This window comes from Clarias gariepinus, chromosome 10, assembly GCF_024256425.1.
Source record: "Clarias gariepinus isolate MV-2021 ecotype Netherlands chromosome 10, CGAR_prim_01v2, whole genome shotgun sequence".
Taxonomy (NCBI): Eukaryota; Metazoa; Chordata; class Actinopteri; order Siluriformes; family Clariidae; genus Clarias; species Clarias gariepinus.
Window position 1 is genome coordinate 33202410 of NC_071109.1, and position 16815 is coordinate 33219224.

A 16815-nucleotide genomic window follows, 5' to 3' on the forward strand; every position below is an offset into this window, starting at 1 on the left:
AAGTAAAAAAACAATAGCGACAGCGATAACGCAAACATGTAAATGTCGTTTTATTCACGATGAGGATTTCGGGAGCATTTTAAATACGGGGAATGGTTTATTTTGTCACAGGTGTTCTATTGTAAATGTATCTAGCGCAATTTGAGAAGAGAGAACCTTTTGCTATAGTTTTTAACTTATTGAGGCCGTGCTGTAAATCTCCTTCCCTCTAAAGTGTAAACCCTGAAGCTCAGGTGGAGTCCAGTTGCATGTAGCGAACGAGTGCGCACACACACACACACACACACAAACACTGATGGCCTGTGGGGGGAAAAGAGAGAGAGAGAAAAAAAAAAAGAAACTCCACGTTTTTTTCTGCGAGTGGAACTTTTTTTGTACGAGCAGAACGCCGGGCCGAGCGAGAACCTCACAGCGCTTCGATCATGCATCACCAGGCTCTCTTTTGTTCATCTTTTTTTTCCATCTTTTTTTTTTTTTTTTTAAATAAAATGCTATCTTTACCAGCAAGATGAAGAATTTATTATTTCCTTAAATTAGACATGAATAACATTTACACACTTTTTTTTTCTCACAGTGGAGATTGTTACACGCCACAGTATGAGTTCTTACATCCTTATCATGCAGCATTTATTAGTAGTGAAAATAAAATGAATAAATAGCACAAAGTTGAAAATAAATAAACACATTAATTTACGTGTAATTAACCAGAGCAGTGTTACAGCACTACAATACAAAAATTAGTCCTGAGCGAGTAATCTGATTGGATGAGAGGCGTTATTCAACGGGTGCTGATATTAGAAAGTAACAGCACTGTAACATGTAACTCTGTGAGTGGGCGTGTCCCAGGTGTTGTCCAGTGGTTAATGACACTAACTGTGTGTCTCAGCGTGGGTGAGAGTAGGTCTGTACGCTCCGCAGTACTGAGGAGAGAGCAGCTGTCTGACTAAACCCACATTCACACCCAGTCACAGAAGCACTTTCAGTAAGAACACACATCTGATAACGTTATGGCGTCTTAAACAACACGCCGTCTCTGCACTAATCACTTCTAAGTCCTTCTGAATCGCTCCAGTGTTGTTCTGTTCACGGCTAAACCTTAGCTACAAAGCTAACTAGCTTCTAACACAAGGCTGAATCCCAAATCCCTCTATAACCCCTAATCAAGGGCACTACTTGGTGTGTGGAACAAGGGATTGTACACCCTACTTAGTGCACTAGCTTTCCATTTAATGCTAGTTCTGGTGAGTTTCTCAGGACTGTCCACCACCTCCATGGTTTATTCTCCTCACCTTCTGGATACAGAGTACCGCTAAGAGTTTAACACCACTCTCACCCATGTTAATTACACCAGCGGTCACCAGCTCCACCAGTCACGGAAGCAGGAAAATAACTGGTTAAATAAAGAAACAATTCATAACCTGTTGATGATAAATGTTTTTTATGAAACTGTTATATAAAAGCAATATCACACTCGAGGTCGTGCTGTTGTACTGAATATTCCAGTTTGATGACTACAGAGGAAAAACAAAACTTTACTTTAACGTGACGCTCGCTGGTCCTCATGAGGAAAACTTGGACAAAAAGGATTGCAGCTTTTATTTAAAAACACTCACAGCTGAAAGGTTACAGTTAGCATTAGCGTTAGTTTTAGCTTTGCGTTATTAGCAGTGTTAACAATGAAGATCGTGTGTGTGTGTGAGCGTGTTCAGTCTGAGTTCTCCTCCTCTTCCTCCTCCCGATCCTCCTCCTCGCGGTTCCTCTGGCGCTCGGCAAACGGCTGCTGGGAGAGACAGTGCAGCTCGTGCGGCTCCAGCTTGGTCATGGTTCCGTCCGGACCGAGCTTCATGGGCTGGATCACGTGATCCCTGAGATTAAAACAAACACACACACGGGTTTTAGACTGAAACATTTGATAGAGTCTTAGTACTTTCAAAGTTAGTGTCAATATATATATATATATATATATATATAAATATAAAAATATATATATATATATATATATGAAATAATATTAACAATAAAAGGTATTCATAGAAAGCAACTGTATGTTACATTTTCATTAGGGACTGAGCGCCCCCTACAGGCCTGACCCTGAAATTGCTCTGCCACGCCACATTATGTTTATTTCCACCAAACCTGGAATCGCCGGGAGCACAAACTTTCAAAATATTTACAGTATATACATATGAAATTTAATAAAAAAGTCACTGAACAGGAAGTGATGTCACAGCAATGGTTTGACTCATGCGGAGCTTCTGGTCTTCCTCCGTTGCACTTTAATCGCATTCTGCACAAATGAATTATTAACACAACTTTTATCCCTAAAACTTTTTTTTTTTTTTAAGTATTTTGTTTGAATTCTTCTTTATGCTAATTATCTACACTCTCAGGGTTCTTGCTGGGTTCCTGACAGGTTCTCCTTGCAACGCTGTTGGAGAAGTTACTCTGTTACACAGCAGTGAAACTATCAGGATAAGTGTGTCTCTACATTAGATTAAGTTAATAATACTGCTTTTAATTTATATTCAGCCATTTAAAATACAAATATAGATTTTTTTAAAAATCCAGGTTTCTGGGTTTTTTGTTTTCGTCCTACTGTAAGGTTTCAATGAGAAAACATCATATGCGCCCCCTGGTGGCAAATGTACTGAATGTCACCAAACGTAACAGAAAACAGAATGATGTCGTGCTGCAATGAACTATGCTATAACTGTTAATTTCAAATAGAAGTTAATGGGGGGGAAATCCTGTTTAACAGAATAATTAGGGGCAGACAAAAAGACAGTGAAAGAATGTGTGTGTGTGTGTGTGTGTGTTTACCTGGAGAGTTTGTCGAAGAGGCTGACGAGTTTCATGGCCTCGTACTCCTTCTGCTCCTCCGTCATTCCGTCCATTGGGTTCGGCTGCTCCTCCTCCACTTTACCCGTCACAGGATTAATGCTAACACAAACACACACACACACAAACACACACGCGCAAACACTGTTAATTTTGTCAGCTATTTTAGTCTTAGTCCCAGGATAAATGTCCCTTTTAGTTTTTAATCATATTTTTTAATCTGATCCTATTTTTAAGTTTTAGTTGACTAAAAGTCTGGATATTTTAGTCTAGTTTTAGTCAGAGGAACCTTTTTTAGTCAATAAAAACATTAGCAATAGTGTGTTTATAAGGGTGAACAGGTATGAATAAGGGTGAACAATAAGGATTACCAGGTGTAAATAAGGCTGAACAGGTGTGAATAATGATGAACAGGTATGAAGGATGAACGGGTGTAAATAAGGGTTAACTCTACAATCAATCTAGTCCAAACAAAACCATTTTTTAAAGGTTTGTCACATTATTATCATTAATTAACATTTAAAATGTATCTTTTTATCTGATGTTTTTAAGCTATTAAGCTATTCATTAATTTTTTTTATTTTTTTGGATTTTCTCCCTAATTTAGTCGTGTCCAATTCCTCCCCTTCACTAGGGGGCTCCCACATTAAGATTACTACTTACCACCCAGTCGGGAGGGCCAAAGACTATCACGTTTTCCTGAACCACGTGACGCCAGCCACACCGTTGGGGGCGGAGTCACACACTCAGTGGACAGCACTATCAGTCACACACTCGGAGGACAGTGCTATCCGCTCCTTCCGCGTGCGCGAGCTCACAGACGCCCCTGATTGGCTGTAGAGCCGTGATTAATGTAGGAGCACGAAGTACCTCTCATCCCTCCCCCCTGAGAGAGCTCAGCCAATCAGCTCTCTCTAGGCCTCCGGTGACCAAAAAACGTTTTTTTTTTTTTATTTATATGAATTTACAGCCTTGGACTGTTGTAGTGATTCTGTAGCTCCTCTGGGTCCCAATCATTTGTTAATTATTAGCCTAATTTGTTTTGCAACGGTTTAACTATAAAATTTTTTAAATAAAATACATTACAACATAATTATATTAACATGTGGTAACATAATCACCACAAAGAGGCTGTAAAACGGGGTGATTATTATGGGATGCCTTAATGCATTTCTTCAGGATTGTGGTATTTTTCCCAGTGATTGTGTTCCCCCTCTGTTTCCCCTCTGATATTATGACACATCGGCCTTTTCTCTCCGGTCCAACATGAAGAAAATGGGCCCAGATATCGTCTCGTCTCTCTGTCCCGAGTGACGCTGCTGTGATGATGAAGAGTTAAAGACGACTGAGGTTGTAACGTCCAACCTCCTCCTGATATGCCGCGCGCCGTGACCACCGCTGCTCCTGGCGTAGTGGATAAACACCGTATCGCAGTGGATTGTGACGAAGATTAAATGTTGACGAAAATAAAGACAGATGTTTTATTAGTTTTAATTTCTTTAAATCACATTTTAGTTTAGTCTTTTTCCATCAACGGTACTGCATGTTGATTTCATCACTGTTACTGTTGATTGATATCTGTGACGTCTCGTTATCGTCTCGTCAGGAAAAAAGGTCGTCAAAAAATTTTTTTATTAACACTACTCACACACGTGACCCTAAGGGCGGTACACACTCACTGTGGCTTGGCCTCCCTGTACTCCTCCGTGTCGCTGTCCTCGTCCTCGGAGTAATGTCCCGGCTCCCAGCCCCCCCGCATCAGACCGCGAGCCGCCAGCAGGCCCGCGGCGTTCCCGTAACCCGTGTACTTAATGAAGCGGGACACTGAAACACACACGCACACAGTGTGAAATCTCTCATATCCTGTATGTTTACTTATTTAAACTCCTAAGAGTCTCACCGCTCTCTTTACACAAGACGAAGAGGAACTCGGCGGCGCACGTCTTCACGTCCGTGTCGATGTGGGTCATCAGGCGCACCAGTTTATTCCTCAGGGCGTTCCCAACCTCGGGCCGGTTCTTCACATCACGCAGTGGAGGGAGAACCTCAAGCCACACAAACACACACACTTTAATGTAATGTTTTTTTGTGTATATGTGATTTATGTGAAAGTTTAGTTTCTCTCACTTTGATTCTTAGGAATTTGCGCGTCTCCCGGTGTATGCGAGCGCTCTCCGTCAGCAGGTTGAGGCACGGCAGCAGCGTCTCCTTCAGCTTCGTCCCCTAAAGGTGAACAGGTGTGAAAAGTGAACAGGTGTGAATAAGGGTGAACAGGTGTAATTAAGGGTGAACAGGCAACCAGGTGTGAATAAGGGTGAACAGGAGTGAATAAGGGTGAACAGGTATGAAGGGTGAACAGGTATAAAGGGTGAACAGGTGTGAATAAGGGTGAACAGGTGTAAAGGGTGAACAGGTGTGAATAAGGGTGAACAGGTGTGAATAAGGGTGAACAGGTGTGAATAAGGGTGAACAGGTGAACAGGTGTAAATAGGGGTGAACAGGTGTGAATAAGGGTGAACAGGTATGAAGGGTGAACAGGTGTGAATAAGGGTGAACAGGTTTAAATAAGGGTGAACAGGTGTGAATAAGGGTGAACAGGTATGAAGGGTGAACAGGTGTGAAGGGTGAACAGGTGTGAATAAGGGTGAACAGGTGTGAATAAGGGTGAACAGGTGTGAATAAGGGTGAACAGGTGTGAATAAGGGTGAACAGGTGTGAATAGTGGTGAACAAGGGTGAACAGGTGTTGTGTTTTGAGAAGCGGGAATCCCCACAGCGCTGCACCGCGTCTGACAAAAACAACCTGTGCGCAGGTGAGGAGAAATAACAAACTCTACCTCTGGAAAACTCACTACGGTTTTACAAACACGTGTGTAAGCTCAGATGCTCTCTCTCTCACACACACACACACACACACACACACTCACTCTGTCGAGTCTTTTCTCCATGAACTCCAGCAGTTTCTTCACTGCGTCCATGTTCACACCCATGTACTCGATGGAGCCGAGTTGCACTCTGGGCATCAGCAACACGTCCAGACACGGCAGGGGGAGATTCCCCAACAGGTTCACTGTGTGACTGCACACACACACACATGCACACACACACACACACACAGTTATTATTATATATTATAGTGTCATACACACTACACTGAGGAGGTAGATGTGTATGTGTGTGAGAGGTGTAGGAGATGTTATTAGACTCAGTGTAAGTAGAATTATTTGCAAAACACACACACACACACACACACACACACACACCCGTGGAACTCCTCTGTGCGTTCCTCTCCCTCGGCTGTACTCATTAAGCAGTGCCTCAGGATGGCGCCCAGGTGTCTGTAGGTCGCCGCCTCCTCCTGTAATACACACACATACACACACACACACACACACACATTCACACACACCTGTTTACTCCATTACATCAGTACACACCGCTGTTGCATGACTGATGTAAGAGTGTACACGTGTCCGGTCACGTGAGCGCCCCTCACCTCGTCGACTTTGCGGCGTCCCGTGTCGTACGTGATGTTGAAGAGGATCTTCAGGATCTCCATGGCTCTCTCCGTCTCGCTCCTCCCGAGTGGCGGCAGGTCGTTCGGCCCCTGCGCCTCGGAGCGGGAAACCTCGTAGGCGTCGGTCCAGCGCAGGCCGAGCGTGGCGTCGAGGGCGTCGGCCAGAAGCCGAGCGCCCCTGAGCTCCTGGGCCAGCTGAGCCCTCACGTCCAGACGCAGCGCCGTGAGCAGGAACGCCAGCCGCAGGTCGAAGAAGCGCACGTCCGAGCTCCACCGAGACTCGCGGCACTGTTTCAGGCGCTCGGCCACGCCCACCATGAGACCCAGGTGGGCGGCGGCTTCCTGTGCCTCCACGCTGTTCAGGATGACGTTGCACAGACACTTCAGCGCCTCCACGATCACGTCCAGGTCGGCGACGTGCGGGCCGAGCCCCTCGCCGGGTGCCAGCGCCGCATAGCGCGCAAACGTGTGTATGGCGCGGCGACTGGAGAACGGAGCCAGGCTGCTTTTATCCCGTGACAGGATGCGGATCGTCTCCAAGCACGCGAGCTGACAGGACGGCTGAACGTCACGATCCAGGAAGGACAGGAGGAGCTCTCCCAGACGCTGAGGGACAGAAACACGCAGACACGTCTCAGCAGTTACTTTATCTTTGACACATTTGTCAAGACTGTTTAGCGCTGATGTTTTGCTAATCTGCTTAGCCGTTAGCGCTTGCGCTCAGTCAGGACTCGGTGGTAAAGATCAGGATCGAGCTGTAACGTGGGTTTATTTACACATGGGATGTTTCCACGGCAACAAACACACAAGGCTAGCTAGCCCTTAGCTAAACGCGTAACTATTTTTCTCACAAGTTTTCTTGTGTTAATATAAATGTTCTATTCGAGAACCTTGTGTGGATCCACCAGACATCAGCTTTAAATAGAGATAAACTGTGGAATTATTAGTGAAATATAAATGTCAGAGTGTGTGTGTGTGTGTGTGTATGTCTGTGTGTGTGTGTGTTACCTCTCTGTCCTCCTGCTCCTCTGAGGGAAACGAGAAACACTGATTCTTCTGCAGAGAGAAACACAAACATGAGCGAGCGAATCAGCAACTCTTCATTATTTATGATTTATATTTACGTTATTTTACTGTACACACACTAATGATTACTGTACGTTACTGTACAGATATATAAGGATGATTCAAAAATGATCCGCACTCCAGTTATATTAAACTGTCACATCAGCGCTTTCCGTTCGAGTCTCCTGTCTCCCGTGTTACATCAGTTCATCTGTAACGGAACAGCGTAAACAGTAGTGTTTTACAATCTGTGAACAAAATTCACAGCGATACTCCAATAAGAGAATCATTACTGGTGACGAGACACGGATTCATCACTACGAGTCTGAGTGTAAACGGCAGAGTCTGGAACGGAAACATCCTCAATCACAGACCGGGAAAAAGCTAAAAACTCGACCATCAAAAAAAAAAGCTTTTGGTTCAATAAAGGTTCAATAATCAACAGCATAAACATAAACATAGAGGACTGAAATCTGAGGGTGTCGTGATCTGTGAGGATGAAGATTCACTACTGATGAAGAACCGAAGAAAAGCGGTGCACCTTTATTTTAATTGATTTCTGAAATCAATTAAAATAAAGGTGGAGTGCAGATATTTTTTGACTCACCCTCACAGAAAAATAGTTCCCTTTCTTACTCTTATGTAACAATAATAAATAATATTTTATAGTAATTTAATTAAAGCAGCAGACGTGGTTGTGTTCAGATTATCAGGTGTTAAATGTGCACACACACACACACACACACAGTTCGATTAGAGGGTTTTATAAAGGGTGTGTGATGGAGTCTCCTGAGAGCTGCTGCTGTGTATTCCCTCTGTGGGGACGAGGATTAGAGACACTGAGAGACGGAAAGAGAGAGACGGAGGCAGAGGGAGGGAGGACATTAAAATAATCCACTTACGTCTGTTTGAGTTTATTAAATTTAACCATCACACACACACACACACACACACACACACACACACACACACACACATGAATACAAATATAAATCTGCAGTCCCAGTGGAAAGTTTGGACACCACTTCTAATTTAGTGTTTTTTGTTTAATGATTTATTTTCTACTCTATTCTAGAACAATATTGCAGATATTTAAAAATGATAAAATAACACATAAGGCATTAGGTAATTATGTAACAACAACAACAACAACAACAACAGTCGGTTGCTATTTTAAGACGCGGAGGTCGGCTGTTCTGGAACAGTTCTTACAAGAACAGTACTGTGTCGAGTGTGTTTGTGAAACCCATCAAGCTCCATGATGAAGTCACCAGAGTCACCAGAAATTATCAGAAATTATCAATTAACAACCAGCACCTCAGATTGGATCCGTTATGGAGCTTTACAGAGCAGAAGCAGCAGATATACATCTCAATATCAACTGTTCAGAGGAGATTATTGTGTGTTTTGGATAAACGCCTCCAGTATTGTTTTACAGTGTAGAGAGAAATAAACATCAGGAAAAACCATGGAGTTAGAAGGGGTGTACAAACTTTTGACTGGTCATGTATGCAGTGTGTGTACATTATACATATATATATATATATATATATATATATATATACCTCCCTCCCCCCCCCCCCAAATTTCTTTATATTACATGAAATAAAATTCAAAGAGCCCAAGAATACAATGTAACCACAGGTTTGTTTATGTAACCGTCTGGTCTGTTCCATCACTCAGCATCAGTTCATTTACTGTTACATTTAAAGCTGTTTGTTTCCAGATGTTTCTTATTGGTTTACTGATTGATTGCATTTCTGCGGCTCAGATTCTGCATGATGTTCCCACACACACACACACACACACACACACACACAATTATAGTGTTAATAAGACAGATCAGTATTTATTAGTAAACATTTCACTGACAGCTGGGTCTAACATCCCACACACACACACACACACACACACAGAGCGGAGGAGATGTAACCCTGACCAGCATCCTCTCTCTCCGTTCACACACACACAAACACACACCCTCTGTGTACCTGTGTGTTGTAGCTGTGCAGCGCGCGCACTGCCGCCTCCTGCTCGCGCGTCTCCAGCGCGTGTATAACGGCGGTTATCTCCATCCTCACCTCCGCGAGTTCAGGACCAGAGATCACACAGATCTACTAAAGCTCCGGATTAATCCTCTGACTCACACACACATCCTCAACATCATGCGATTAGAAACCGAGCCGCGGGGGCCTCTGGGAAATGTAGTGTGTGTGTGTGTGTCAATGTGTCTACGCCATTTCCGCCGAATTTATTTACTGTAGCTATATATATATATTTCTCCCCTTTTTATGTGATAGTAAATCATAATTACAGTGGTAATAAATCTTTAATATAATTGTGATTTATTTAAGAGAGAGAGGGAAACGAATAACCAGAATCAAATCCCCGGATGAAGAGTCGCGCTCTGATTGGTTACAATAATTCCTGCGCGTTCAGTACCAGCCGGAAATGTGTTCTACTTATATAAATTCACGTCAACATTTTTAAATTAGGTTTCCTATTAAATGAAGGTGTTTTTTAAGTAAACGTTTTTAAATCAACACTCATTTAATGATTAAAAAAAAAAAACAGTTTATCAGGCTTTTACCTGAATGAAAATAATAAACGATGTTCCGCTAGGTGGCGGTAGGGACGCCATCTTTTTACTAAATGTCTAAATTTAAGCAACGAAGAAGAGTAACATTAGCATTAGCCGGTCCGTTAAGGAGAATCAGACAACATCCGAGCAACATAACAGCACAATCTCACCGCTTCAACAATGAAAGATGTTCTGGGATTCCTCAAACTACAACAGGGCAAGAGTGCTACACCGGAAATCGCGGCGGAATGGCACAAACTGGAGGATTTATACAACAAAAAGTATGGCTTTTAAATCGCTTATTAGTCGTGACTTGGCTAATGCTCTCATTGTATCTGTGTTCTTTGTTCCATATCCGCATTCTGAACTGCTAAATGCAGTTGGCTATCCGTGAGGTCGAGCGCTGTCTTTTAAAATCTTAGCCAATCCAGATACAGAAGGCGGAACGTCCCAGCCAATCACAGACTGAGAGGGCGGGATTTTGTCCGAATACAGGTGGAAATGAAAGCTAGGGCCAAGCTAGCTGAGTCATTTAGCATTTAGCAAGTCTGAGTTTGAGTTAGAGATTATTATTATTATACTTGTTGTTGATAATGATTATAATAATACTACTAATAATAATACAAAAAAGCAAAAATCAGTTATTAATGTTACATACTATTAATGTTAAATCAGTTACCCACACCTCTGTCAGTTATAAATCATTTATAATAAAATTATAACACTATTTGTGAGTGACGTCACTTTAGTAAAATGTGACTGTTTATGTAATAAATAAATGTGGTTTAATTGCTGTTTTCTTTACAGGTCAGATTTTTGTGCTTTTGTTTATTAATGTTATTTAATTTCTCTATTAATTTCCTGTAAAGGAGAGATTAGATTAGATTAGATTGGATTAGATTAGATTGGATTAGATAACACGCACATGATTTGATCAGACTGTTAAAGCCGAGGATGAGAAGGAGAGAGTAAATAAAAGATGAAAAAGAAATTATACACGTATCATAAATCTTGTCTCCATAAACACAGGAATAAAAACGGGAACACACACACACACACAGAATGATCAGGCTGGAGTTTTATAAACTGTGGGGTAAAACAATGTGAGTAAGAGATATGACACAGCTGTAATAGTAAATGGTGTGTGTGTGTGTGTTCCTCCCTAGATTGTGGCATCAGTTGACTCTGAAGCTGAGTGATTTTGTACAAAATCCGTGTTTCTGTAAAGGTGACGGTCTTATCCAGGTGAGAGACCACGTTTATTTCACACACACGCACACACATACATACACACACTCACACACACACACTCACTCACAGAGCTGTAAACATAAAACAAGCAGTCATTCAGTGAGTTTAAAATTGTGTTTTGTTGCAGCTTTACGAAAACTTCATCTGTGACTTTGAACACAGGTATGTACAGCGGTGTGTGTGTGTGTGTGTGATTTTTCTTTTTCTTTTTTTTCTCCGTTTTTATTCATTATCTAAACACAAGTCAAAATTCAGAAAAAAAACTAAACTTTAAACATTGCTTTAATTAAAGCAAAGAAAAAAATCAGAAATTTATTAAAGATTAAAATGGACAAATTTTATAAACATAATAAATCCAGAATGTTTAATTATTAGTGTGTTTAGTTGCTGTGGCTCTGATCTGTTGATTTCAAACTGGAAATTATTTTGCTTTAGTGGAGAGGAAAAACACCCTCACACACACTTACACACTCACTCACAACAACACACACACATGATGGGTACACTGGATCTTAGTTTTAATCATAAATATCAGGTCTTCTACTGGGCCTGTAGATGATGATTATGATAATAATAATAATTATAATAATAATATAGTAAAACCTCGGATTGCGAGTAACGCCGTTTGCGAGTGTTCCGCAAGACGAGCAAAGATTTTTCATAAATTTTGTTTTTATTTTTCATATAATTTTTTTTATTTTTAAACATATCTTATTTTGTCTGTATGTGTGTGTGTAAGCAAAAGCAAGTCTAATTAGAAGGAAAATCCATTTAATCTCTCTCTGTCGTCGTTATGTGCGTGCGTGCACGTAATTTTTAACTGTCCCCCTTCACACACACACGCTCGCCTTTATATATATACACACACACACGCGCTCGCCTTTATACACACACACACACACGCGCGCTCGCCTTTAAACACACACGCACACACTCCCTCTCGACTACACACACACACACACACACACACAAACACACACACACAGCGCCTGAATGCACAAACAGAACACTTATCTGTTAGGATTTATTTTTATTTTTAAAAAAATGCAGGTTAATTTGTTTTATTTGTAGTTTATATTTTGTATTAATTATTTTTATGTATTAATTTTTTGACATTTCATTATTTTTTATGGGAAAATTAACTTTGACGAGTGTTTTGGAATACGAGCCCGCTTCCGGAACAAATTATGCTCGTTATGCTCAAATTATGCAAGGTTCCACTGTAATAATAATAATAATAATAATAATAATAATGAAGAGATGAAGTATAAAAATAAAGTAATAACTGATGAAGATGTTTTTCCCGGGACACTGAAGTGTTTCTTGTGTGCTCTCTCTCTCTCTCTCTCTCTCTCTCTCTCACCCCAGAGTGAATCCGCTGTCACTAGTGGAAATCCTCCTGCACGTCATCCGACAAATGCCAGGTATCTCTTCCTGTCTCTCGTTCTTCCTGTCTCTCGTTCTTCCTGTCTCCCTCCCTCTTCCTGTCTCTCGTTCTTCCTGTCTCCCTCCCTCTTCCTGTCTCTTATTCTTCTTGTCTCTCTCTTTTGTCCTTCCTTCCTCCCTCTCCCTCTCTTCCTGTTTCTCATTCTTCCTGTCTCTCTGTCTCTCGTTCTTCCTCTCGCCCTCTTCCTGTCTCTCTTTCCTCTGTAGTGTAATAACAGTATTAAGACTCTGGTGTGTCTCACAGACCCGAACACGGCCATCACCTTCCTGGAGAAGACCAAGGAGAAGGTCAGTCATGTGACACATACACTTTTTTTTAAAAACTTGTGATTGTGTGATTATTTAAAGCAGATTCATTTAGTTGTGAGATTCTTCAGCGTTTGCATAAGAGAAACAAACAAACAAAAAAAATCACAAACTTTGCTCACACTGTGATGCTGGTGCTGCAGCAGAGCTGTGTGTGTGTGTGTGTGTGTGTGTGTGTGTGTGTGTGTGATGCGAGCGAGTTGTGTGCTGTGTTAAACCTGTGCCATCATCCACACCGTTAGTTTTCCTCCTGATCGTGGTGTTTGTATCTGTAGGTGAATATAATATTAAAACGTTTCAGTATTTTGTGTCTCTTCAGGCGCATGAACACAAGATACACACCCCCAGATACACGACGTTCTAGTGTTTATTAGATACTCGTGTTTATTTTTAACACTTTAATTTCTTGAATAGACACATCTTCATGTGTCTGCTTAAGATAAATCAGATACTAATACTTGTTAGTGCTACTGAATCACATGACCTCTGAGTGACAGCTCTACTCTCTCATGTGTGTGTGTGTGTCTCTCTCTCTCTCTCTTTCTCTCCCTCTGTTCTGTCTGGTTTTAATGTGTTCAGGTAAAGGCGAGTGAGGAGGCAGTGATTCTGTGTAAAACAGTCATCGGTGGTCTGAAGCTCAAAATCAACGATCTGCCTGCTACTAAAGTGAGTGTTACACCTAAACACACACACACACACACACACACACACACACTGTGTAAATGATTTCCCAGAGAAACTCCATAGATGTGATCCTCTGGTGGTTCAGTACATTCAGGTGGTCAGCTGACGTCATTTTATTGCCCCATAACGTTACTGAGTCTAGACCTGAGTAACTGATCAACCCCAGATCATAACACTGTCTCCAGAGGCTTGTACAGTGGACACTATGCATGATGGGAGCATCGCTTCATGTCCTTCCCTTCTCACCCTGACACGTGATCGTGTTAAGTGTTATGAACAGACGTACACGAGTCTTACTGTTAAAACATTATTATTATTACAATAGAATATGATGATGGTGATGAAGGCTCGTGGCCGTGTGTGTTTTCCTGCAGAAGCTGATCGAGGACGTGGACGAGATGCTGAACGCGTTGCCGGGAGTCACGTCTGTGCACGGCCGCTTCTACGACCTGTCCAGTAAATACTACCGCATCATCGGGAACCACGCGCTGTACTATAAAGACGCTCTGCGCTACCTGGGCTGCGTGGACGCCAAAGACCTGCCGGGTAACGACCTCGGGAGTAAAACTGTAGTGTAACTGTATCTGTGAAGCCTGGGGGCAGTACAGGGGCAACATAGTGGCGGCTACTCTATAGGGGTAATCTAGTACTGTATAGGGTGATAAAGGAGTATGGTATAGAGGTAGTATTGTGGTAGTACTGTGTAGGGGGAATCCTGGGGGGTGGTACTGTATTGGGGTAGTACTGTGTAGGGGGAATCCTGGGGGGTGGTACTGTATTGGGGTAGTACTGAAGATTGAGAAATGTGTATAAACTTTTGTAAATAAAATCATACCGTGTGATCGATTGCGTAATGGCTTTGCGTTATTTTGCGCTCTGTAGGGGCGGAGCAACAGGAGAGAGCCTTCACACTGGGATTGGCCGGCCTGCTTGGAGAGGGCGTGTACAATTTTGGCGAGCTGGTATGTGATTGGTCAAAAGTGAGACCCTGCGTGTCTGTACTCCCCTTAATAAACCCCCCACCAGTCTAACCGTACTGACCTGCAGCACAGGAGGGTTCAGTTTTACACACATCTGAGTTGTGTATTTAGTGTGTTAGTGTGTGTGTTTAGAGCGGGTGTGTGAGAGTCTTTAGCTGATGGTGTTTGTGTGGTCTTTAGCTGATGCACCCGGTCCTGGAGTCTCTGAAGAACACCGATAAGCAGTGGCTGATTGAGACGCTCTACGCCTTCAACTCGGGAAACGTGGAGAAATTCCAGGCTTTAAAATCAGCCTGGGGTCAGCAGGTGAGAAGCGCGAGTGTGCGCGAGTGTGCGCGAGTGTGCGCGAGTGTGCGCGAGTGTGCGCGAGAGTGCGCGAGAGTGCGCGAGAGTGCGCGAGAGTGCGCGAGTGTGCGCGAGTGTGCGCTGCTGAAACTCTTTCTGTGTGTCTCCTCAGCCTGATCTCGCTGCACAGGAAGCCAAACTGATGCAGAAGATTCAGCTGCTGTGTGTGATGGAGGTAAGGCCCCACCCTCACCTGTTCACTTTTCTCATCACATGACCCGGAGTGTGTGTGTGCGCTAGCTGAGTCGTTAGCACTGTAAACACTTGGATCGAACAGAAGGCTGTGTAGCTCACTATTATGTTAAACCCAACTAAGGAGTCAGTGTGTGTGTGTGTGTGTGTGTGTGTGTGTGTAAGGTGTAGAGATGTGATGGGGGAAATGGAGCTTGTTTTATATATTTATTATTATCAAGAACGACATTATATCAATAGGTCACAATAACTATATAGGCTATTAATTTGTAAAAAAAAAAAAATCTGTACATCTTGTAAATTAAAAATAATAAATTTAAAGCATTTATTCACAAGTTATACACATTTCAAAGTTTTACTTTCAATAAATATTAAATATTTAATGTCCCTAGTGTGAAATTTCCACAGCAGCAGCAGCGATGCACCCTGTGAAGTACATTTTGAGATGGAACGCAGCCCATGTGACACCAAGAGAGCAGATTCTGATTTGTAGATGATCTTCAGATAGTTTAACACTAGATGGCGCTCTTACTGTTTAGTCACCACTGTTTTTTTTTAAGAAGTTTCTCTTTTTTGTGAGCTTTACCTTATATGGAGATTTGTGGGCGTGGCTAGACGTCAATGCTGTGAATGCCCCTAAAGGTTCGGGGTTGTTTGTGTGTTTATGAGCACGGAGACGTCAGAGTGCCGAGAAACAGAAGGTTTTTATAAAACCTGGGGTGAACGTTTAAAGAAGCTTTATTTATTTATTTGAATGATCACATGACTTCTCCATCGTTCTTTAGATGACGTTCACCAGACCAGCGAATAACAGACAGCTGACCTTCCAGGAAATCTCTCAGAGCACCAGAGTCCCAGTAAACGAGGTGTGTGTATTGTGAAAGCATGTTTTTTTAAATTTTTTTTTTATAGAATGCATGTGAAGGACCACATCACAGCTGTTAAGTGAACGCGTGTGTGTGTGTGTCAGGTGGAGCTCTTGGTGATGAAGGCTCTGTCAGTCGGACTCCTGCGAGGAAGTATTGATGAGGTGGATCAGAAAGTTCAGATGACGTGGGTACAGCCACGAGTGCTCGATCTGCCCCAGGTAACCTGCTCACCTGCCTGGGCATTAAACTCTCAGCTCTCTCTCACACACACACACACACACACACCTCAGTCTTATTTATATACAGTTAAAAATTCCTGGAAATGGGAATTCAGGTCATGTGACATCGTCCACAAGCTGCGCTCTGGTGACGTTGCTTCAGTTCCTTGTCACGTAATAAAACACAACCTGAGCTGATAAACCTGAGGGAACACAGGAGGGCATGGGCGGGCAGGGCGGTACAGGGGTGTGTTTAGAACCGAAGCCGAGTGTTGGTGATGAAGTGTTGATGTTGTATCGTCTGTCTCACAGATAAAAGGCATGAAGGAGCGTCTGGACTTCTGGTGTGGAGACGTGAAGAGCATGGCCATGCTGGTGGAGCACCAGGCACAAGACATTCTCACATAAAAACACACACACTATCACGTGTACTGTATGTTGCCGTGTGAGCTTCAGTGTTTAATTAAAGACATTTTTCACATAGCCGTGGTGTTGTTGCTGTTTCTCTGTAACCGACAGTGAGC

The 16815-nt window shown here is 42.5% G+C and overlaps 2 protein-coding genes across 2 annotated transcripts; one reads left to right on the forward strand and one right to left on the reverse strand.

Moving 5' to 3' along the window:
- Positions 1–1307: 1307 nt before the first annotated feature.
- ric8a (RIC8 guanine nucleotide exchange factor A) lies at positions 1308–9515 on the reverse strand. The gene is made up of 10 exons (XM_053506590.1): positions 9411–9515; positions 7363–7410; positions 6334–6960; positions 6101–6195; positions 5765–5915; positions 4966–5061; positions 4739–4883; positions 4518–4662; positions 2821–2940; positions 1308–1865 (listed from the first exon to the last, which is right to left on the reverse strand). The coding sequence occupies exons 1-10, from the start codon at positions 9492–9494 to the stop codon at positions 1706–1708; spliced, it is 1671 nt and encodes a 556-aa protein (XP_053362565.1). The 5' UTR covers positions 9495–9515; the 3' UTR covers positions 1308–1705.
- A 570-nt stretch (positions 9516–10085) lies between these two features.
- Positions 10086–16774, forward strand: psmd13 (proteasome 26S subunit, non-ATPase 13). Its single transcript, XM_053506591.1, has 13 exons — positions 10086–10281; positions 11167–11245; positions 11379–11413; positions 12620–12675; positions 12942–12985; positions 13583–13669; positions 14062–14233; positions 14570–14649; positions 14848–14973; positions 15125–15187; positions 15990–16070; positions 16175–16291; positions 16604–16774. The coding sequence occupies exons 1-13, from the start codon at positions 10181–10183 to the stop codon at positions 16697–16699; spliced, it is 1137 nt and encodes a 378-aa protein (XP_053362566.1). The 5' UTR covers positions 10086–10180; the 3' UTR covers positions 16700–16774.
- The last annotated feature ends 41 nt before the right edge of the window (positions 16775–16815 follow it).

Coding starts and splice junctions, on each gene's coding strand:
- psmd13 (XM_053506591.1), top strand. CDS start 10,181: ATGAAAGATGTTCTGGGATTCCTCAAACTACAACAGGGCAAGAGTGCT. Junction 12,986..13,582: donor TGGAGAAGACCAAGGAGAAG/GTCAGTCATGTG, acceptor TAATGTGTTCAG/GTAAAGGCGAGTGAGGAGGC. Junction 14,650..14,847: donor TGTACAATTTTGGCGAGCTG/GTATGTGATTGG, acceptor TGTGGTCTTTAG/CTGATGCACCCGGTCCTGGA.
- ric8a (XM_053506590.1), bottom strand. CDS start 9,494: ATGGAGATAACCGCCGTTATACACGCGCTGGAGACGCGCGAGCAGGAG. Junction 7,411..9,410: donor TGCACAGCTACAACACACAG/GTACACAGAGGG, acceptor TTCTCTCTGCAG/AAGAATCAGTGTTTCTCGTT. Junction 6,961..7,362: donor AGGAGCAGGAGGACAGAGAG/GTAACACACACA, acceptor TCTGTCCCTCAG/CGTCTGGGAGAGCTCCTCCT.